This window comes from Eptatretus burgeri, chromosome 11 (assembly GCF_056783735.1).
Source record: "Eptatretus burgeri isolate ZD-2024b chromosome 11, Ebu_testis_v1, whole genome shotgun sequence".
Lineage (NCBI taxonomy): Eukaryota > Metazoa > Chordata > Myxini > Myxiniformes > Myxinidae > Eptatretus > Eptatretus burgeri.
The window spans coordinates 56,644,439-56,667,589 of NC_140971.1; the positions used below are offsets into that span (position 1 = coordinate 56,644,439).

Below are 23,151 nucleotides of genomic sequence, written 5' to 3' on the forward strand. Positions count from 1 at the left end.
TATGACGTCATAATTTCATATGTATAATGCCACATCCGATCAGTTTGAAATATTTTGAGGTCATCTTCACGTAAAACGATCCACAGAAATAATATTCATGACATCATCGGTCACGTGATTGGGCAGCCAGAAATATACATATACATATATACATATATATATATATACACATATATATATATATATATATATATATATATATATATATACACTTTTTTTAGCTGTAAAAATCTTTTCTGAAGTGGCTGAACAGATCGAGGCAAAACTTCACACGAATAACTTCACACTTCACACGAAACTTCACACGAATAACTTCACACGAAACTTCACACGAATTTCACACGCAGCCATATTGGATTCACCCAAAAGCCAATAAAATATACCACTCAAAAGAGGTCCTGTTGATGGTCTGCAATCCCTGATTGCTCTTTTTCTTTTTTTTTTTTTTCGATGATATTTTTTTCAATGTAAGATGAAAGTTTTTTTTTCAATGTTTCTGGACACCGCCATTGAGGCCCGGTCGCAAATCACCGTCTACATTTCCAAAAGAGACGTAATTACTCTTCAATGGAAAAAAATTTTTTTCCTGAAAAAAACTTGACCGAAGTGAACTTCAAAGATTGGCCTTTGAAACCCTTTTTGAAGCATCCAGACATCACACAAACAAATACACAAACACGCAAGGTGTTTTATATGGTAGATCATCCACAGTGTCTGAAGATTTTTACCTTTTGGCATCACGTGAAGTAAGAGGGATGTGAAAAAGACCCAAACTTCCACATGTCCAAATCCAGTTCACATGTACAGAGTGCTTGTGTACAGTTACTTATTAATGGCCTAATTAATCCCACCTTCTGTGGGATTGGTTGGGAAAGTTTTTATTTTCTCACAAACTGGCTGGGCAGGCCGAACGTTAAACTCAGGTAATTTGGAGATGAATTTGGAACCTATTTGGGTTGCTTGTGATAACTCACCTTCTCTTCGCAAAATATATCACGGGATCTTTAAAATCTTCCAACAAATATTGCTGGCAGACGGGTCCTCTGGCTTGAAGACCTTCCGATGGATGTCACACACATTGATCCCTCACCCAGCATGTAAAACGCTAAGATTGCATTTTATGGATGCGTTGAGATTTAAACCCAGGTTTAGACAGCTCAGGGGCAGGTGTGCATTCATCCAAGATATTCTTGTGGCACAAAGCACATATGTACTGTACCATGTGCAGTTGGAAACATTCCAGTGTAATACAGAAACTTACTGTGAAATGTCGAGTCGTGCCTTTGTGTTCTTATAAAATTTAAACTTTCTCCATGTTCATGTTGCAGTTCATTGCTTTTAAAGATGAGAATTGCTCAATGGCGTTTTCCCGCATGCGCTGATCCTGGATGAATTTATTGCTGGCATCTTCAATCTGTTGAAATTCCTGCAGGAATACATGAGAGAGAATGGTGAAAGGGCAAAGATAATATAAATGTACATAGTATCTGGCCATAAAAACTTTATCACTGGAAGGTTCATAACCCCATGCACTCAAAGACAAATCAAGGGTTAAGCAAATGGTTCACTTCTGTCTGTCCTTCCGTCTGTCAACAAACGTCAATTTATGATTGAGGAACAACGAATTCAAATTGAATGTTATATTTGAATACAAATTGGAACACAAATCGGAAAACAAACCTGCTGTTGAACTGGAGTTCGTCTCTGAATTTTTCCTGATCGCACAAAGAGGAGTGAGATAATATTTTCACTCTGTCTGCCTGTCTGGCAGTCAACCAAAATTGAAAATCATGACAAACAGAAAACAAGTTGTATTTTTGGACATCACAAAGGACAAATACAACAGGTATGAATAACAGGTATAACTGTGTTAGATATGGTGCATCGACATTGCCCCCTGCAAGTTAGACGCTGTGCCAACGGCGGTAAATTCCGGAAATAATTAATTTATGACTTTTACAATCTTTATTATATTTAAATTGAATTGTTTTACAATCTTTATTTTATTTAAATTGAATTGTAGACTTCAACACCGCAGAACACAAATCACAGTCTTGTCACTTTCAAAACCCTCCCATTTGGTAGCACTTGGACATGTTCAACATGATGGTGTACAAGACTGCTTCGAAACTTACAAAAACAGCACGTCACTTCTGGAATTTTTCAATGATCTTTGAAATCTTTATTTTATTCATATTGAAGTAGATATGGGACTTGAATACTGCATGGGGGTATCATGTTCTATGAATTCACCAGTTGAAAGAGTAACATCAACATTTAATGATTGCATATTCGTTTGGGATTGAATGTTGAACTCGGTCTGCTTATTGCATCTTTATGAATGTATGGTGGGGCATGTTATGTGGTGCACTTGTGCGTCAGGACAACGATTTGATCAGGGAAGGGCACACAATGGCAAACTCTTTGTAAAGTAGAAAGAGTTATTCAAACTCCACCAGCAAGCAAACACAAACACATGCGATAGCTGACTTAACATCTACACCTCACCCACCCCCCCCTCTCTGATTGACGTAAGGATTGATTTAAGATCTACCTTCAAAGGGCACACCAGGGTGTAAGTTTATGGTCGGGTGGGGAATTGAACACAGACTACAAAACAAAACAAAATCAAAGGCTTTGCAATCCGATGGAATGTGCCATACTCTGTATTACAGACTTTTGGTTCGACTCTTCTTCGCCTGGGATCATACTTGGTGGTTTGCCTTCCCTCTCAAAGTTGTAGTCAGAGTAGGAATTTGGAAAATTTTCATGGAGCCGGTGGTAGCTCGGCTCCTCTTCACAAAGGACATTGTGAGATCTTTAACATCCACCAACGACTGCCGGCAGAGGGGACGCTCACTTTAACATCCATTTGAAGGAAGGGCACACAGATCGATGAATCAACATCAACATCAATCAACATCAATCAACATCAATCAACGATGAATCAACATTAATATTAACAACAAAAACGATCTTATAATGCTTCATCTTCCTCTCTCACACATGTGGTACTCTTTACTGTTTCACAATGCACTTCTCTTCTGCTATTTTAACAGACTGCTCTCATTTCGACCTCTCCTTCATTCCTTGCCTAAAAAATCCAACTATTACAGCGCTTCTTCTCTCCATGCTCTGAATTCGCCTTCATTGCATCCATCAAGAATTGTGTTAAATCGCATCTCTGACCTAAAACTTTTAAAAACCACAGTTTGCCATGGATGCTCGCTTTCCATCAACCATTCTTTTTTTCCAACTTCAGTGCCAACTCCCCCCCTTCACGCCTCACTCTCACTCTCAAAGCAACCATCCCACTCTTCTCCCTCCAAGCCTCCCTCTCACCTCTTTCAAAAATTCCCCCTCACCTTTCTCCCACCTTTCATCCCCCTCACTCTTCCTTCTCTAAGTTGCCCCCCTCTCATCCACCAACCTGCCTCCCTCCACTGCCCTCTCACCTCCATCTCTTCACTCCACCTCCTCAAATCCTCAACTGCCATCTTCCTTGTCTCTTGTCCCCCTCTCTCCCAGCACCACAGAGCCTTTTCCCCTCCTCATTCGGCCCCCTCCCCTCTCCCTTCTGCAATACCCCACACCTTCCACAACCCTCCTTACCTCCCCCCTCGTCCCTCGTCCTACCCTCCCCCGCCCCTCCACCTCCTGCACCCAAAGCCTCCTCCCCTACCTCTTCATTAAAAGTGTGGACCTCAAATATCCGGGGCCTTCGCTCAAACCTTTCAGATCTTTCCATACAGGTTGCCACTGACAAACCAGACATCATCTGCCTAACAGAAACTTTCCTCTCCCAAGACGTGTCTGACTCCCAAGTATCACTCCCTGGTTACTCCCTCTTACGGTATGACAGACCTGAGCCTCGTCCTGGTGGAGGTGTTGCTCTCTTCATCAAAGACTCTATTCCTCACTCTCCCTGCACTGCTCTCACTCCCCACACCCCCAGGAATACCTCTGGCTTCGGCTTCCCCTCCACTCCCACCTCATGTTTATATGTGTACTGTACCGTCCACCGAACAGTGATGACTCCATCTACACCTCACTCTCCGAAAACATGGACCATCTTCTATCTTCTCATCCAAACTCTCTCTTCCTCTTATGTGGCGACTTCAATTGTCATCACGCCAGTTGGCTAGGTGTGGGTACCTCTCTCACCTGCCATGGGACATCAGCAAAAGCTTTCTGTGACTCATTGGGACTGACTCAATCGGTCAACTTCCCGACCCGGATCTCAACCAATGGTACTCCATCTCTTCTGGATCTGATTTTGACAAATTTCCCTGACAATATCTGCTGCTCTTCCTTCGCTCCAATTGGTTCTTCTGACCACGTCCTTGTTAAAGTGGACATCTCTCTGGCTGTCATCAGAGAACCACCTCACCGCCGTCGAGTCTGGCATTTCACTCAAGCCGACTGGCAGGGTCTCCGAGCAGCCATCAAACTTACAGACTGGTCTCCTATCACTACTTTCTCAAACATCAACTCATCCTGGGAATTCTTTCAAAGAAACTTGCTCTCCCTCATGCACAGATTTATCCCCTCTCGTGTTCAGTTGTCTTACCCTTCCTCCCGCCCTTGGTTTACTGAAGCTTGTGGTGAGGCAGTTGTCCTGAAACAACTTGCCTTTGCCTCATGGAAAGCAAACCCAACTGAGGGCAATCTCAGTTCTTTCCACAAAGCTCGGAACAAGTGTGTATCTACCCTCAGGAGAGCCAGAAAACAACATCTTTCTCATCTCAAGTCTGAACTCTCAAACCTCTCTCCCTCCTCAAAATCCTGGTGGCGTTTAATCAAATCTGTTTCTGGTGTATGTTCCCCTCCATCCCCTCCCTTACCTCAAATGGCCGCACTGCTGATTCCACACGTGATAAAGCTGAATGTCTAAACTCGGTGTTTGCAGCTAAATCTTGTGTCCTAAACCCATCACTATCTCTACCCACTTTACCCAGTCGCACCCAACTGTCCCTGGACTCTGTATCCTTTTCTCCTGACAAGGTGGAGAGCTTGCTTTCAAACCTCGAGTCAGATTCTGCAACCGGTCCAGACGGCATCAGCCCACGTGTCCTCAAAGCCTGCTCTTCTGCTCTTGCTCACCCTCTCTCTGTTCTATTCACCCTCTCATTTTCCCAAGGTCATCTACCATCTGCTTGGAAATCTGCTAACATCACTGCCCTGCATAAAAAAGGTGCAAAAACAGATCCCTGTAACTACAGACCAATCAGCCTTCTCCCAATCATCAGCAAGGTTATGGAATCCATCATTGCTTCAGACATGAAATCCTTCCTCTTCTCCAATGGCTTGATTTCCAATCATCAATTTGGTTTCAGACCAGGTCACTCTACCCTGGATATGCTGCTACTGCTCTCCCATCAATGGATGGAGGTCCTCAATGCCAGACAGGAAATCCGAGCCGTATCCCTGGACATATCACGTGCTTTTGACACAGTCTGGCACCCTGCCCTACTCACCAAACTCTCTTCCCATGGTATTCGAGGCCATCTCCACTCATGGCTCGCAGACTTCCTCTCCTGTCGCAGTCAACGTGTGGCCCTAAATGGAGTTCTTTCATCCCCTCTTCCTGTGCAGGCTGGAGTTCCTCAAGGTAGCGTTCTGGGCCCTGTTCTTTTTCTGGTTTTCATCAATGATCTCTCGGACTCTCTGGAAAATCCTCTATTTCTCTTTGCCGACGACTCCACCCTCTGCCGTACCATCTGTCATCCCTCAGACCGGCAAGCAGCAGCTTCTTCGCTCACTGCAGATCTGGATAAAATCACAAACTGGTCCAACACGTGGAACATGTCTTTCAATCCACACAAATCTCACACTCTCACTATGTCTCTTCGAAAGGACCGTTTACAAAACCCCCCATCCACTTTCTCAACAATCCTCTGGAAGAAGTCTTTTCTTTCAAGCTTCTGGGTCTCACTATCTGCCATGACCTTTCCTGGGAAAGTCACATTTCCAACCTCGCCTCAAAAGCCAGTCGCCGACTGGGAATCCTCCGTCGTGCAAAGTCCTTCCTCGGCCCTCTTGAGCTCCTGACTACTTACAAAGCTTTTGTCCGTAGCCTGATGGAGTACTGCTCTCCCCTCTGGGCTGGTGCTCCTGCCTCCCACCTTTCTCGACTTCACGCTGTCGAAACCAGGGCTTTTAAGATCATTGGCATCTCCCGCAATGAAGCTGAGTCTTTGGGCCTCTCACTCAATCACCGCAGGTTGGTCGGTGGTCTTTCTGTCTTCTACCGACTCCTCTCCAGCCTTGCCCCCCTGCTCTCTCTGCGATTTGTCCCAACCACATTTCCACAGGGCGCTCAAGGTCCGCCAACAACCCCCTTCTGGTAAAACTACCAAAATCACGAATCACTGCTCATCTTCACTCTTTCATTCCTCTTTTTCCCCGCCTTTGGAATAACCTTCCTCACTCTATTCTTTCCCATTCTTCCCTCCAGGCTTTCAAAACAGCTGTTCACCACCACCTCTTATCTTCCCCCATCCAAATCCTCGATCTTTTCTACCCCCGATAATCCACCCAAGCCCACTTCCTTCAATTCTCCTGCTTTCCTTCCTGAAAGTCCCTGTAATGTCCATCTTCTCCTCGCCATGTTCCCCGTCCCATCCCCATCCCTCTCCCTTCCACAGTTCACCTGTGTCTGTTCCCCAATGTTTTGTCCCTTCCACTCCCACCCCTCTTGTCTCATGCCTCCTTGCTGTGAGTTGTGTGTTAGCTCTCATACGAGCCTCGACCAAGGTATACAAAAAAAAAAAAAAAAAAAAAAAAAAAAATCACCCTGTCTGTCAAACACCGAGATCCAGAGAGGCGCGAAGCACCTCTCCCTTTATTTGGGATGATTTCTCTGTATTGACAGTTCATGGCTGGGTCGGGATTCAAACCCAGGCGAGACAGCTTACATGCAAGTGTGCGTGCCTCATGGCCATCCTGTTAGCCCATTGCTTTGCTCTATCAATGCAACACTAAGAAAATTCTTCACTGTTGTTTCTTTCTCCATACTCTTATCACCTCACACTTTTACAATCAATAATTTTCTCTTGATTTCCAAAGATCATCATATTTTTCATATTAATAGGCTTTGATCCAATGTCATGTAATTTTAAGATTGTGGTTGTTGGTCGAGGTTATATTTAGTGTTTACCTTGCATATAAATTCAAATATCATCCAACTTCCGGACCCGAATCTCAACCAACGGTACTCCAACTCTTCTGGATCTGATTTTGACAAATTCCCCCGAAAATATCTGCTGTTCTTCCTCCGCTCTAGGCGGTTCTTCTGTCCACATGCTTGTCAAAGTAAACATCTCTCTGGTGGTTATTAGAGAACCACGTCAGCACCATCGAGTCTGGTATTTCACTCAGGCTGACCGTCAGGGTCCCCAAACAGCCATCAAACTTCGAGACTGGTCTCCCATTTCTACTTTATCCGACATCAACTCATCCTGGGAATCATTTCAAAGAAATTTGCTCTTTTGCCGACACAGACTTATCCCCTCTCGTCTGTAGTTATCCTTCCCTTCCTCACACGCATGGTTCACTGAAGCTTCTGGTGAGGCAGTTGTCCTGAAACAACTTGCCTTTGTCTTATGGAAAGCAAACCCAACTGAGGGTAATCGGAGTTCCTTTCATAAAGCTCGGAACAATTGTATGTCTACCTTCAGGAGAGCCAGTAAACAACATATTTCGAATCTCAAGTCTGAACTCTCAAACCTCTCACTCCTCCAAATCCTGGTGGCGTCAAATCAAATTCTGCTTCTGGTGTATGTTCCCCCTCCATCCCCTCACTTAAATCAAATAGCCGCACTGCTGACACCGCACGTGATAAGGCTGAATACCAAAAGTCGGTGTTTGCATTGAAATATTGTGTCCGAAACCCATCGGTTTCTGTGCCCACCTAACCCAGTCGCACCCAACTGTCCTTGGACTCTGTGTCCTTTTCTTTGGACAAAGTGGAGAGTTTGCTGTCAAACCTCGACTCAGATTCTGCAACCGGTCCAGACAGCATCAGCCCACATGTCCTAAAAACCTCCTCCTCTGCTCTTGCTCACCCTCTCTTTGTTCTATTCACCCTCTCATTTTCTCAAAGTCATTTGCAATCTGCTTGGAAATCAGCAAACATTACCACCCTGCATAAAAAGGTGCAAAAACAGATCCCTGCAACTACAGACCAATCAGCCTTCTCTCAATCATCAGCAAGGTTATGGAATCCATCATCGCTTCAGATATTAAATCTTTCCTCTTTTTCAATGGCTTGATTTCCGATCATCAATTTGGTTTCAGAACAGGTCACTCTACCCTGGATCTACTGCTCCTGCTTTCCCAACAATGGATGGAGGTACTCAATGCTGGACATGAAATGAGAGCCATATCCCCAGACATATTGCGTGCGTTTGACACGGTCTGGCACCCTGCCCTGCTCACCAAACTCTCTTCCTATGGTATACAAGGCCGTCTCCACCCATGGCTCACAGACTTCCTCTCCTGTCACAGCCAATGTGTGGTCCGAATTGGAGTTCTTTCATCCCCTCTTCCTGTCCAGGCTGGAGTTCCTCAAGGCAGCGTTCTGGGTCCTGTTCTTGTTCTCATAAATGATCTCTCCGACTCTCTGGAAAATCCTCTTTGTCTCTTTGCTGATGACTCCACCCTCTGTTGTAACATCTGTCATCCCTCAGACCTGCAACACACAGCTTTTTCGCTCTCTGCAGATCTGGATAAAATCACAAACTGGTCCAACACGTGGAACATGTCTTTCAATCCTGACAAATATCACACTCTTGCAATGTCTCTCCGAAAGGACTGTTTGGAACCCCCCCCCAACCCACCACCCCCCATCTACTTTCTCAACAATCCTCTGGAAGAAGTCCTTTCATTCAAGCTTCTGGGTCTCACTATCTGCCATGATCTTACCAGGGAAAGCCACCTTTCCAACCTGACCACCAAACCCAGTTGCGGACTGGGAAACTTCCGCCGTGCAAAGTCCTACCTGAGCTCCTGGCCACAGACAAAGCTTTTGTCCGCAGTCTGATGGAGTACTGCTCTCCCCTCTGGGCTGGTGCTCCTGCCTCTCACCTTTCTCAGCTTCATGCTGTGGAAACCACGGCATTTAGGATCAATGGCATCTCCCGCGATGAGGCTGAGTCTTTGGGTCTCTCACCCTCTCAACGCAGGCAGTTCAGTGGTCTTTCTGTCTTCTTCAGTCTCCTCTCTGGTCTCACCTCCTACTGCTCTGTCTGCGATATATCTTCACAATATTTCTGCTGGGCCCCCAAGGTCTGCCAACAAACCCCTTCTGGGAGAGCTACCAAAATCATGAATCACTCCTCATCTTCACTCTTTCATTTCTCTTTTTTCCCACCTTTGGAATAAACTTCCACACTCTCTTCAATCCCCTTCTTCCCTCCAGGCCTTCAAAACAGCTGTTCACCACCACCTCTTATCTTTCCCCATCCAAAACCTCCATCTTTTTTTCACGTTAATCCACCCCAAATCTACCTCCTTCAAATTCCCTGCTTTCCTTCCTGAAAGTCCCTGTAATGTCCATCTTGTTTTTCCCGTGTTCCCCACCCCATTCCTCTCCCTTCCACAGATCTCCTGATGTCTCTGTTCCGCACCCTTTTGTCCTTCCCTCTCCCGCCCCTCTTGTCTCATGCCCCCTTTGCAGTGCGATGTGCGTTACCTCTCATACGACCCTCGATAATGTTTACAAAAAACCAGAAACGTATATTGGGTCATTGCAATGGATGCTGTGGTTTTTTTCTCTTACTTTCTCCAGCTGTTTCTTCAGCTTCTCTCTCTTTTCTTGAAGATAAAAGCAATGTGTCGTCAGTGGCAGCTGGTCATTCATTGTCTGCAAATCCTTTACGGTATAACGTTGGGGAAGCATTGGGGTTATAAGCCAAATATATATATATATATATATATATATATATATATATATATATATATATATATATATATATATATATATATATTGTTGCGGGCCGGGGGTCAGGTGAGAAGACCACTTGGGGGGAAAGCTATCTCTGCTCCCACCAGACTCCACGGATTTGCAGGCCGTAGCACACGCATAATTCCTTGATGCGGCAGGTCGCTAACTAACCGTGTACGCCAATAACTCAACCGCATGACCTCGGGTCCTCCCGTCTCTGGGTTAACCGGGTTACCTAATTAATCACGTGATTTAATTACCGAGGAACATGCCCTCGTTATGCCTTGTCCAAACTGGATCACTTTTCTGGACCGGATCGGGTGCAGTTGAGCGACACTGCCAAGGACGTTGCGAGGCAACGGTGGCGTCCATAGCAATGGTGCTCAAAAGCATACAACTAGATCCTGGTATGAAACTACCTGTCAAGTTTCATAAAAATCGGTTGACTCCTCTGGCCTCCAGAGCTGTCCATTACATACAAACATACAAACATACAGACAGACGGAAAAAGTGAAAATAAGTGTACTCTCGCGACCACCCAATAAGGGTACTCTAGCGACCACCCAACAAACATACAAACAGACATACATACATAGACAGACGGAAAGATAAAAGATTTATCCAAAGAGATAAAGAGTAGTCTCGCAAAGACCACCCAACGAAAACTTCAAATTAGAAAAATAATAACATGTACACGTATTGCATGCAGGGGAGGAGTATCATGATCAAGGTAGAGCAGAAGCTTTGTGCCATAGGATCTCACCCCTTATAAAGGGAAGAGGAGGAGGAGGAGGAGGAGAAGGAGGATGAGAAGAAGGAGAAGAAGAAGAAGAAGGAGAAGAAGTGGAAGAAGAATAAGAAGGAGAAATAGAATAAGAGGAAGAGGAAGAGGAAGAGGAAGAGGAAGAGGCAGAGGCAGAGGAAGAGGAAGAGGAAGAAGAAGATATCTTGATCTGAATGAAGAACACCAAGATAAAAGATGATAGTTGGGGGTGCTTAGAACCCAGGATAGACTGCTCAGAGGAGATTGAGTATCCCTCCAGCTATCCTGTGATCCCAGAACAACACACGGTCAACATGGATTTTTACAAGTTCATATTAACACCAGTCCTGGGTGTCATCTTCTCTCTGAACAGCCTCCAAAGCAGGACAACATGCTCTTTATGAACTCGTGATAAATGTCACCCCGACATGCACACAGAGGATACCGTGAACGTAAGTATGCTGAATGAAAGACGTTGGGAGATTTTAAAACAAAGAAGAAAGGCGAGTTTGATATTGCCGAGTTGAGAGATAAACAGTGAAGTGACAAAGAGAAGGCTTTGGCGTACTGGGAGAAATAAACATCTTACCTCTTGGAGATGAGGTCGTGTTGCAGGAAGATCGTCGGTTGAGCTCAAAGTCATGGTTTTTGGAGGGAAAGCATGAGATTTAAACCATCGAGTGAAGAGATGAAACCTATTGCCTGCTTTCACACCAGGTGCAGAGTGCAGCAGTTTCAATCAGAGTGCAGCAGTGATTGCAAAAAACATATATACAGGCTTTTAAAATGGAGTGCATGCAAACTATGGATGACTGTTTCTGCAATGATTTAACGGAAAACATGACCAAAAGAAAATCTTTGCGGGGGCATTAGTCCCGACTTTGTGTGTTGTGCAAACAAGATTGAGACTCTTGAATAAGATTATGAGCCAGGTTGTGGTTCTTACCAAAACAGGAACATTCTCCAAGTCCAAAGGAAAGATCGATTCCAACTCCGCTTTGCATGTTCTGTTTCCTGTCAAAGCACAAATTTGTTGGAAATTATTCTGATTAGTAGTGAAAATATGATTACCCTGAAATTATTTTGCTTCCAAGTGTCATGACGAACTATAATTTGGAATTTTAATGTATAATCTGCAATGTCATAAACTATCATTTGGAAATGCAAAATATCATCCTCTCCTTCATTCATTGCTGCACTTAAACAAAATGATGATCACAAGTTAATAGGTCACACGAAAGTGGTACGATTGTCATTGTTCACTATCAGTGACCTTTAATGACCATGGATAGTACAAACTCTCAGCTATTTCACTGTGCTTGCCATGGTCACAATCACTGTTGCCATGACACTCCTCCACTACAGGTTTCCACAGGGTTTGTTTTTTTTTTCATAGAAAGAGCAGTGGCACTGGCAGTTCTTTGCTGAGAAAAAAGGTTATTTTTGTGCAAAAAGACAAGTCTTTCAGTGAAAAGTATTTTTTCAAAATGGATAAAATGTGGCCGAATTCAAGATGGGACCCGAGTGGTAGTTCATTGCTGAGAATGAGGTGAATGCAATGAGTGTGAAATGCTCCAAAGCTCGAATATCCCCGAAAAGGACTGAAGGAGAGTCTGCTCTTCCAAACCAACGAGGTATGGGGGTTGCCCAGGTCAAAAAACCAGTAAAGACCAGTAGCTTACTGGTCAACTGGTACCAGTTGAAAACCAGTAGCCAACTGGTACCAGTAAAGCCAGTTGGTTTCTTACTGGTTTTAATATGGAAATTGGAATAGAGTGATATATTACCAGTTGAAATACATGTATTTAACTAACTGGTATCAACTGGGACCAGTACATTGTAACTGGTATCAACTTGGAGACCAGTACATTGCAACTGGTATCAACTGGGACCAGTACATTGCAACTGGTATCAACTGGAACCAGTAAGACTTTAACTGGTACAAATATGAGCTACTGGTTTTTTCAACTGGGAAATTGGAATTCTGACTGAATTTAACTGGTACCAGTTGAAACCAATAGAGACCAGTTAAAGACCAATTAGAACCAATAGAGACCAGTTGAAAATGTGTACTGGTTTTAACTGGTTTTTCGACCTGGGTGGGGACAATCGTAGATATTGTAATATTCCAATTATGGTGTGGGAGCTGCAGTGCACATTTCCAGTGCCTGATTGCGATCACATTTTGATTTTAAACTCACGAAGAGAAATGACATGACCATGCTAAAGTATGTCCGATTCATATACGAACACACATTTACACTGCACACACATGCAAACTACTGCAATCACTTCATTTCATGCGGCAGGAAATTTTTTTTTATTATTGCGAGTTATTTTAACAGTTGACAGCCAAACCCCACTTGACGCGGTCTCGAATCTGAAGCACAACTCCCTGAGTTAGAGTTTGGGAACTCGGTTTGGGTACAGCACGACTCTCGGCTGCTTGATTTCATATTGCACACACGTGTGTGGTCTCCATTTTCTCCTGCTTCCGTTCTGATCTTCACCCTCTGCCCCACCCCCAAGGTTTCTATTGGGTGCACGTGGTGTGCCAGTAATCCCTTCCTGCTGAAACTCCCAAAATCCAGACTCAACTCCACTCATTCCTTCCTATTTTTTTCCTCCTCCTGTGGAACCAACTTCCTCAATCTTCAATGTCATTCTTCCTTTAAGGGCTTCAAAATGGTTGTTCACCACCATATCAGGTAGTCACGCATCCACATCCAGAATCTTTTCCACCCTCCCCAAGCACATCTCTTTCCATGATCCCAGTTTTTCCTCCGACTTCTGTGATTGAGAGTTAGTTGTTGTATCAATCTTCTTCACTCCCTCTGTTCCCCTCCCCTTGCTCTCATTCTTCCCCACATCTGTTCCCCATCCAAGTCTCCCTCTATTTTGTCCCTCAAGTCCCTGTTAACATGTAGCCTTGCCCCCTCTTCCTGCTGTTGATTGCCCATGCCAGAGGTGAGGGTATTGCATTTGGGTCTGTTTGTCTGTCTGTCTGTTCACACAGAACATTGATTGTGTGTATTAATTACATTAGACCATTTAGAACTTTAAGACCCCCTAAAAAGTGAAGAACCTTTCTCAACCTCAGACCCATTAACACCATAAAAACTCACAAGACAATGAAGAGCCCGAAAACTCCATTGAGACTCCTAAAATCCATTTAGAACCTCAGACCCTTTGAAACCCTGAAGATCCTTTATAACACTTGTATCATATAAAACCCCAAAGAACCTTTCAAAACAAAATTCCCTTAAAAACCCCAAAGACCCTTTACAACCTGACCCAGGACATCCAGAACAGCTTGGACCCCCAGACCCAGAATACCCTAAAAGGCCCTTGAGAACTGTAACACCATTAAGACACTTTTACACCACAGAGATCCTTTCGACCCTGAAGGCCATTGAGATTCCTAATACACTTTAAGACCCATTCAAACCCCAATGCCCATTTAGACTCCAAAGACGCTTTCGACCCTGAACACCCTTCATCACCCTTTAGGTTCCTGAGACCCTTGAGAACCCTGAGATACTTCAGCCCCTCTCGACCCCGTTATACCCTTTGGAACCCTAAGACCGCCAAGACCCTTTTGATCTCCTTGGAACCTTTCGAACCCTGAACATCCTGAGACTCCTTTTTACCATTTAGTCTTTAACACCTTTCAAACCTTTTTGAGACCCTCAAGACCTTAAATTACACCCTTTAGATCCTTCAACCTTTCAAGACCGTTTCGTAACTTTTGAGTCTTTTGACTATTTCAACCCTTTCAACCCTTTACACCCATTTCGACCTTTCAAACTTTAGACGTTCAGACCATTTGACCTTTACAACTTTTCAGACCTTTCACATTTACAATTAAACCATTCAGAAATTGAATTTGCAATCAACCCTGAGCAAGTGGTTCTTGCTCCGTCACCATGAATGAGTGGTTCGTGCTCCGTCACCATGAGCAAGTGGTTCATGCTCCGTCACCATGAATGAGTGGTTCGTGCTCCGTCACCATGAGCGAGTGGTTCGTGCTCCGTCACCATGAGCAAGTGGTTCATGCTCCGTCACCATGAGCGAGTGGTTCTTGGTCCGTCACCATGAATGAGTGGTTTGTGCTCCGTCACAATGAGCGAGTGGTTTGTGCTCCGTCACCCTGAGCAAGTGGTTCGTGCTCCGTCATCATGAGTGAATGGTTCGTGCTCCGTCACCATGAGCGAGTGGTTCGTGCTCCGTCATCCTCAGCGAGTGGATCATGCTCCATCATCCTGAGAGAGTTGTGAAATTACACCTAATTTCCGAGCTGTTTGCGGTATTAACAAGTTTCTAAATTACTGAGTCAAATTGATTTTCCACCAGTCACACGCAGCTGTTCATAAAGATTAACGTTTGTGAACATATCCCTGAAACGTCGATGTCAATGCAACGTTGGTTTTCAGTGAAAGCCACTCAAGGTTTCTGGGTTGTATGCAGTGAGTGCTGCAGTTGGGAATCACACTGACTCTATCCTGCCGATTCCCGAAAAATTGCCGGTGTGTGTGTGTGTGTGTGTGTGTGTGTGTGTGTGTGTGTGTGTGTGTGTGTGTGTGTGTGTGTGTGTGTGTGTGTGTGTGTGTTGTTCAGAAAGCAAAACGTATTTCCTCTGCTCACTGCTGACTCCCTTACCTATCTCTCTGTCTCTCTATCTCTATACCCTTCGCCTTCGCCATCGCCATCGCCATCGCCATCGCCATCGCCATCGCCATCGCCATCGCCATCGCCATCGCCATCGCCATCTCTCTCTCTCTCTCTCTCTCTCTCTCTCTCTCTCTCTCTCTCTCTCTCTCTCTCTCTCTCTCTCTCTCTCTCTCTCTCTCTCTCTCTCTGTGCACATATTCAGACGGTGTTATGTCTGGATGGTGTTGTGTTCGGGCAGTGTTTGTGTCGAGACAGGGGTTTGTCTCAGCACGTGGCTGATCGATGTTTGTCTCCTGCCAGCTTGGCTCCGGATGCATCAGGGCGGTATTTATATCTGGACGGGAGATTGTCTCCAGACCGTGTTTATAGTGTGACCAGTGGAAAATGGATTTCAGACATTAGTTTGTTTCCATCTTGAATGTTATTATATGGAGACTCATTTTGATGAAACATTATGAATCGTAATTAACGCTCCACCGCACGTCTGCCTCCCCTTCCTCTCACCTCACACTGTCTTCCCTTCCCCCACCCCTCTTTGCCCCCACCCCCACATCCCTCCACCTCTTCACTCTCCCTGCTCTCTCTCACCCCACCCCTCGCTACCTCTTCTCCCCTCTTTTTCTCCCTGCCCCCTTTAGTATTACCGTCAGCGAAGCGACAGGTGGTATTTGCACGTTCCTAATAATATAATTATAAAAATGATCACCCCCTTCCTCTGCATCCATTGATTGTAAATAAAAAGCCCCTTGTACTTTCAGAATGTGTCTTTTCAGATAAATCTGGAAGGGCACTCGGGAGAGCACATACTTCTGCTGTGCAATGCCTGATCCAATGGAACATATCAGGCACAATAAATATTTCGTTTTTAGCCCCATCGTTGAATGATGAAGAATCACTTAAAATTAAAGAAATCTCGGATTCGGATCTTCACCAAAATCAAATAAATTCATCCTTGTCACACACCCAACGTGTCTGGCAAGTTTCATCTGAATCTGTCCACCACTTTTTGAGATATCCTGCACACAAACAAACAAACAGACAGACAGACAGGGGTGAAAACATAACCTCCTTCCACCTTTGTTGGTGGAGGTAAAAAAACAAGAGCGTGAATTGCTTTGCAATATGTGTCCCCGAGAGACGTGATCTTTTCTGAGTCCAAAAGGGCAGAACTCTGTGAGAAATTGAGGAAACGCCCTGAAACTCGAACTTGTCCTGAAACTTATCATAATAAAGCCATGTAGAAAGTTTCAGTTGAATATGTTAAACGGAATGGGGGGGGGGAGTCTGAAAAACCACAGGTGGGATGGACGGACGGATAGAGAGCAAACCTATTGTCCCCTCTGGTGAAACCGGTAGGTGACTAATAAACTGCACAGGAATGAAGATGTGTGTGCAGAAATAAAATGAGTGCAATAATTAATGCAGTGTGGTGCACACTCACCGCTTGGGACGTGTTGGTTTTGTCCACAGAACAAAAACTTTTTGAAGCGTTCCTCCTCTGATTCAGAAAATTAGTTCGTTCCATTTTATGAATTCTTAGCTCACTTCTTTCAAAATAAATGTTGTCAGATAATTCTGTGATCTCATCTGCAAGAGAGTAATTTCACATCACATTGTCCTGTCTTTTTGATTTCAGGCCCAAGAACAAAGCCCTCACTGTGACGAGGGCATAACAATCCAAAATCACATTTTAGCTCTCAGACAAGCCTCGACAACGTCTACAACAATTTTTTTTTTAAGGTGCACGTTTACAAAAGGAGAGTCAAACACAAGAAGCATTTCATCATCATAAAAAATAATAATAATAATAATCACAGAGCATGCCCAATGCAGACCGTTGATGCAGTTACTAAGCTCGAATCCTGGTCGAGTCGTTACTCCAACTCAGGAAGTCAGGGTCAGAGTACTGTTGATCAATTTCAGGAATTTGGCCATGGTGCTGGTGATAGCTCACCTCGTCTAAACAAAGTATAGCATGGGATTTTTAACTTCCACTGACTAATCTTGGCAAATGGTACACCCAGTTGAACGTCCACCTGAGCGACAGCACACACATCGATGAATCACCACGGCGGTGAAACACGATGATGACAGTTTATAGCCGGGCCGAGATTCAAACCTCGGCTCGAGAGCTGAGAGCGAGTGTGAGTATCCACCTCTCGGCCATCCTGCCATCCTCAAATTAATATACTCTTCGTTTTATTGACACTTTGATGACACCTTGGTCTGCTAAATATCCAAATTCCATATTTTATCGATCTCTTTTCCACAAACCAAGGCCTGTGTTCATCTTCCAGTTTGCTGTGAAGAAAACTTATTCATGTCTCGGGGGGGGAGGGGATGGGGAGGGGGTGTCTTGATCTCAAAATGAACCCCCTTTGGGCAGTTTCAAAGAGCCAGGTTTTCAAAAGGGGGTCGAAATACCAATTTGGCCATTTATGTCATTTTACATCTCATCATGTATGTGAATTTAAAGGGTGTGTGACAGGCAATATCACTCTCAAACTCGGCATACGTCTTGAAAACATAACCAGAGAAAAGCCATTTTGTGTGATAAAAACTTTTATCATTGCCACAAACAAGGAATGATTCTATTTATCAAAAATCTGATGACCCTCGTCAAAGGTGAGAGGATTACATTTGGGTGTTTATCAGATTGATATGAAATTTTCACCATTAGTGTAACTACTCATGTACAATGTTTGAATGAAAATTATTATGTCATGGGTCACGTGGTGTGACAGCCATATTGGAAAAACGGAAAAACTTTGGACCTCTGAAATCACATGAAGGAAAAAATTGAAATTTTGGAGCAAGTACTCCTCATGGGGAATGAGTGATTTTTTTTAATGACATCACAGATAGCTTCGTTATGACATCATAATTGCATATGTGGAATGCCAAATCCGATTAGTAAGAAAATTTTTGAGGATCATCTTGGGATAAAATGGTCCACAGAAATAAAAATTGACTAGCATAACCCGCGCTCTGTGCAACATGTTGGGGTGGGTGTGTTTGAGAAAGGAACTGATGCAGAGTATCAGTCGTAATTTTACTTTAATGCAGTAAGTGGAATACGATTTCACTGTTTCAGAACCATTTTATTTGCTTTTTTTTGTACCATGCACCTCATATGGTCTTTGAGATAATGTAAGCCGAATATCAGATTACTCGAGCGCAGAACAAAGTCGAAGAAAGCGCGGCACGAAACCACAAACTCGGAAATAATATATAAGATGACGTCATCGGTCACATGATTCGTCATCAGCCACATGTTAAAAAAAAAACAGCTGCGTTGATATTAGTGATGTAAACTATGTGAATCTTCTTCTTCTTCTTCTTCTTCTTCTTCTTCTTCTTCTTCTTTCGGCTCGCTCCCGTTCGGGGTCGCCACAGCGGATCAACCGTCTCCATTTCGCTCTATCCTCCACATCTTCCATTGACACTCCAACCACCCGCATGTCCGCCCTCACCGTATCCATGAACCTCTTCTTTGGCCTTCCTCTTCTCCTCCTGCCTGGCGGCTCCATCTTCAACATCCTTCTCCCGATATACTCCGCTTCCCTCCTGAGCACATGTCCAAACCATCTCAATCTTGCCTCTATCACTTTGTCTCCAAACCATCCTGCCTGCGCTGTCCCTCGAATATACTCATTCCTTTTCCTGTCCATCCTCGTCACTCCCAACGAGAATCGCAGCATCTTTAACTCTGCCACCTCCAGCTCCGCTTCCTGTCTTTTTGTTAGTGCCACCGCCTCCAAACCATACAACATAGCTGGTCTCACTACCGTCTTATATACTTTCCCCTTCACTCTTGCAGCTACCCTTCTGTCACAAATCACTCCTGCAACTCTTCTCCACCCACTCCATCCTGCCTGCACTCTCTTTTTCAATTCACTCCCACACTCTCCGTTACTTTGCACAGTTGATCCCAAGTATTTAAACCCATCCACCTTCCCCACCTCAACTCCTTGCAACTGCACCATACCACCACCCTCCCTCTCATTTACGCACATGTACTCCGTCTTACTCCTACTGACTATCATTCCCCTTCTCTCCAGTGCATACCTCCACCTCTCGAGGCTCGCCTCAGCCTGCTCCCTACTCTCCCTACAGATCATGATGTCATCCGTGAACATCATAGTCCATGGGGACTCCAGTCTGATCTCATCCATCAACCTGTCCATCACCATTGCAATCAGGAAAGGGCTCAGAGTCGATCCTTGGTGCAATCCCACTTTAACCTTAAACCGGTCCGTCATTCCTACCGCACACCTCACCGCTGTCACACTGTCCTCATACATATCCTGCACGATCCTCACATACTTCTCCACCACTCCCGACTTCCTCATACAATACCACAACTCCTCTCTTGGCACCCTATCATAAGCTTTCTCTAAATCCACAAACACACAATGTAACTCCTTCGGGCCTTCCCTATACTTCTCCATCAACATTCTCAAAGCAAACATCGTATCAGTGGTGCTCTTTCCTGGCATAAACCCATATTGCTGCTCACAAATCGTCACCTCTCTTCTCAACCTTGCTTCCACTACTCTTTCCCACAACTTCATGGTGTGGCTCAACAACTTTATCCCTCTGTAATTTCCACAGCTCTGCACATGACCCTTATTCTTGAAAATCGGAACCAGTACACTTAATCTCCACTCCTCCGGCATCCTCTCACTTTCCAAGACTTTATAAAACAATCTGGTTAACAACCCCACTGCCATCTCTCTTAAGCACTTCCATGCCTCCACTGGTATACCATCTGGGCCAACCGCCTTTCCACTTTTCATCTTCTTCATAGCAGTCCTCACTTCATCCTTACTGATCCACTCCACATGTAAACTATGTGAATGAACATGTCAAATGCGGCAGAGAGCATGGAATCGCTCATGGAGGTTTCAAATCTTTACTCATTTCTGCTGATCATTGACTTTTGAGAATTTTGAAGTTATGTCATTGGAGAGGATGGTACTGAGGAGGTATGTGAAGGCATGAACATGTTTCTGTGATATATTGTCAAGGTGCGCATTGTAGAGGCAGCAAGGGAAAACCACCACGGGAATTCACTGCCCCAGGGATTGCTTCATGTGGTAAATTTCGGTTTTTGGAATGAATTCATAATTTAGACAAAATCTATTTCCTTTTCAGAGGGTACGTTGCCAGATGTCATATATGGAATGGAGCTCTGGGGAGCTTTTGATGCTTGAGCACGTGAGGTTGTTGTTGGTGTTGTCCACATTGATCACAAACGTGTGAAACCGCCTAACTTGGGCAAAAACACAGCAAAACAAAAAATGTATGTATAATGCATCATACTAACATTATCTGCAGCACATGTACACCTGTTTTATATCCATGATGAGGTGTGCATCCCAAACCTCAGGTAACAAAGCAATGACAGGGACCTTCAGCAGTTTTGCCCATCTGCTGTTTACCAACGGATTCAATGGAACCTCGAGACATTCTACCTCCTCTTACAATCTCCTTCAACTCCATCCCTTGATTCTCGAGGGACAAAGGAGGACTTGCAATGAATTACAAAGTACAAGTCAGCTCCAAGACTTACTGTTTACAGCTCCAATGCTGTTCACGAGTTATTTCACACATGGTGCACCTCTATCATCCTGTGCAAATGGTATTTAGAGCAGATAACAGTTCCACAATCATCAGGTGACTTTGAACAAATGCTGTGCCGGTGACATCCCTTAGACGAAGATCATGACCCAAACCACTGTCCCAGGGGAAGGAAGAGTCTCCCGTACCTTTCAAAATCTTTTTTCTGCTTGCCAAATCTTCAGTCATGGAAACTTCTTTTACCAATTCAAACTCAAGATGGTGCAGAGTTTCCTCAACTTGAGCCAGGTGGAATCGCAGTTTGTCGTAGAAACATCTGTAACAATGGATAGCGACATGTGATCACAAGAAAATGAATGTTCCTTATTTTACTTATTTATTTATTTATTGGAATGCAGCCTGTGACTGCTTGGCTGTATAATATGGGGGTTCAGCTGTGCCCTGATGAAAATGCCTCATGTTACCAGTACGACCTCGGATTTTCACCAACCTTGGAAGGATGGCAGGCTGAGACAACCAACCTGATGTTAATTTGATGTCCTCACAAGGGCTTGAACTGAGACAACCCACCTGATGTTAATTTGATGTCCTCACAAGGGCTTGAACTGAAGCCCCAAAGATCTTTAGCCAGCCACTCCAACCATGAAGGCAACACTGAGCTTGTTCATTATTGTCTGTGTTTTAAAGGTGATCACCAAAATAACCCTCATCAGAACACCGAGGACCAACTTGTACCCCAGATCATTTCAAAAGTTCCGATGAGTATCAACACAACAATTCACCTGCACAAGGTGTGAGCCACTTCGCACTAAAATATATCAGATAACTCCTTTCGCAACTTCCTGTTACTGAAAATACCAATGCATCAAGTTGGCCATCCTGCTCCGAGTCGGTGAACACCCTTACTGTATCCAAGCACTGCAAGGACAGGAAGCGATTAATTCCCAGCACTCAGTGTCAGGAACATGTGTGCAAAAGTTTATGGAAATATTTGTGTTGAGATTGGAACTGCAGAATGTGGACAACTGATGTACAAGTGGAACTGCAGAATGTGTACAACTGATGTACAAGTGGAACTGCAGAATGTGTACAACTGATGTACAAGTGGAACTGCAGAATGTGTACAACTGATGGACAAGTGGAACTGCAGAATGTGTACAACTGATGTACAAGTGGAACTGCAGAATGTGTACAACTGATGGACAAGTGGAACTGCAGAATGTGTACAACTGATGGACAAGTGGAACTGCAGAATGTGTACAACTGATGTACAAGTGGAACTACAGAATGTGTACAACTGATGTACAAGTGGAACTCCAGAATGTGTACAACTGATGGACAAGTGGAACTACAGAATGTGTACAACTGATGGACAAGTGGAACTACAGAATGTGTATAACTGATGGACAAGTGGAACTACAGAATGTGTACAACTGATGGACAAGTGGAACTACAGAATGTGTATAACTGATGTACAAGTGGAACTGCAGAATGTGTACAACTGATGTACAAGTACTGTAATTAAATAGAAAATTGTCCGCATTAAAAAGGAAACAAGAATCACCATGTTTACAATTCACTCACTTACTGTAAATTAGCAGAGAAAAAGATTTACCGAATGTAAATGTTCACGGTGTAAATGTTAATGTTTTCCAGAGTAATGGAGAAACTTACTGTGAAGTGTCGAGTCGTGCCTTTGCATTTCTTACAGATGTGAAGTGGTTCTTCAGGTTGATCTTTGCATTTTTTTCTAAAAATAAACACTGCTCAGAGTTTTCACTCGCGTGCTGGTGCTGGGCCAAGTGGATGCCGGCATCTTGGATCTGTTGCCATTCCTGCAGGAATAAATGAGACAATGGTGAAAGGACAAAGATATGATAAACATACATCGTATCTGGCTGTAAAACATTGTCACTGTAAGATAAATTCAGTTTATTACCCCACACACGCAAAACAAAAACTACGGTTTAGCAAGTGGTTCATTTATGTTTGTCCGTCGGTCCGTCAACAAATGTCAGTTTATGATCGAGGAACATCTAATTTAAATTCAATGTCACACAATAAAAACATTGTTTTTAAGGACATCATCTTCTTCTTCTTGCGTATGGCAGCTTGCCTGCCAAGTTGCTTTCCTTTTGTTGGGGTGCAACTACACTGCTGATGCTGTGCCCTGATACCAGGACGCTCG

General features: G+C 44.1%; 2 protein-coding genes and 1 long non-coding RNA gene across 4 annotated transcripts in view; 2 read left to right on the forward strand and 1 right to left on the reverse strand.

Annotated features, from left to right (window-relative positions):
• Positions 1 to 23,151, forward strand: part of LOC147017130 (unconventional myosin-If-like) — a 335,840-nt gene that overhangs the window by 33,979 nt on the left and 278,710 nt on the right. The gene's annotated exons all lie outside the window — the stretch shown is intronic.
• LOC147017131 (uncharacterized) overlaps positions 1 to 23,151 on the reverse strand; it is a 184,087-nt gene that overhangs the window by 1,193 nt on the left and 159,743 nt on the right. Inside the window, exons 1-6 of one of the 2 annotated variants that reach the window (XM_085846523.1) lie at positions 22,638 to 22,852; positions 21,152 to 21,279; positions 16,822 to 16,967; positions 11,656 to 11,723; positions 11,299 to 11,411; positions 1,262 to 1,426 (exon numbers count right to left, since the gene is read on the reverse strand). In XM_085846523.1, the coding sequence (XP_085702649.1) occupies positions 11,405 to 11,411; positions 11,656 to 11,723; positions 16,822 to 16,967; positions 21,152 to 21,279; positions 22,638 to 22,852 (564 nt within the window). In that variant the 3' untranslated portion in view covers positions 1,262 to 1,426; positions 11,299 to 11,404. Of the gene's footprint in view, positions 1 to 1,261; positions 1,427 to 11,298; positions 11,412 to 11,655; positions 11,724 to 16,449; positions 16,968 to 21,151; positions 21,280 to 22,637; positions 22,853 to 23,151 lie in introns of those variants that run through there. The other variant, XM_085846524.1, reaches the window with a different exon arrangement.
• Positions 13,172 to 22,742, forward strand: LOC147017132 (uncharacterized). The gene is made up of 3 exons (XR_015049366.1): positions 13,172 to 13,417; positions 20,538 to 20,685; positions 20,773 to 22,742. It is a non-coding gene; the product is annotated as an uncharacterized LOC147017132 (long non-coding RNA).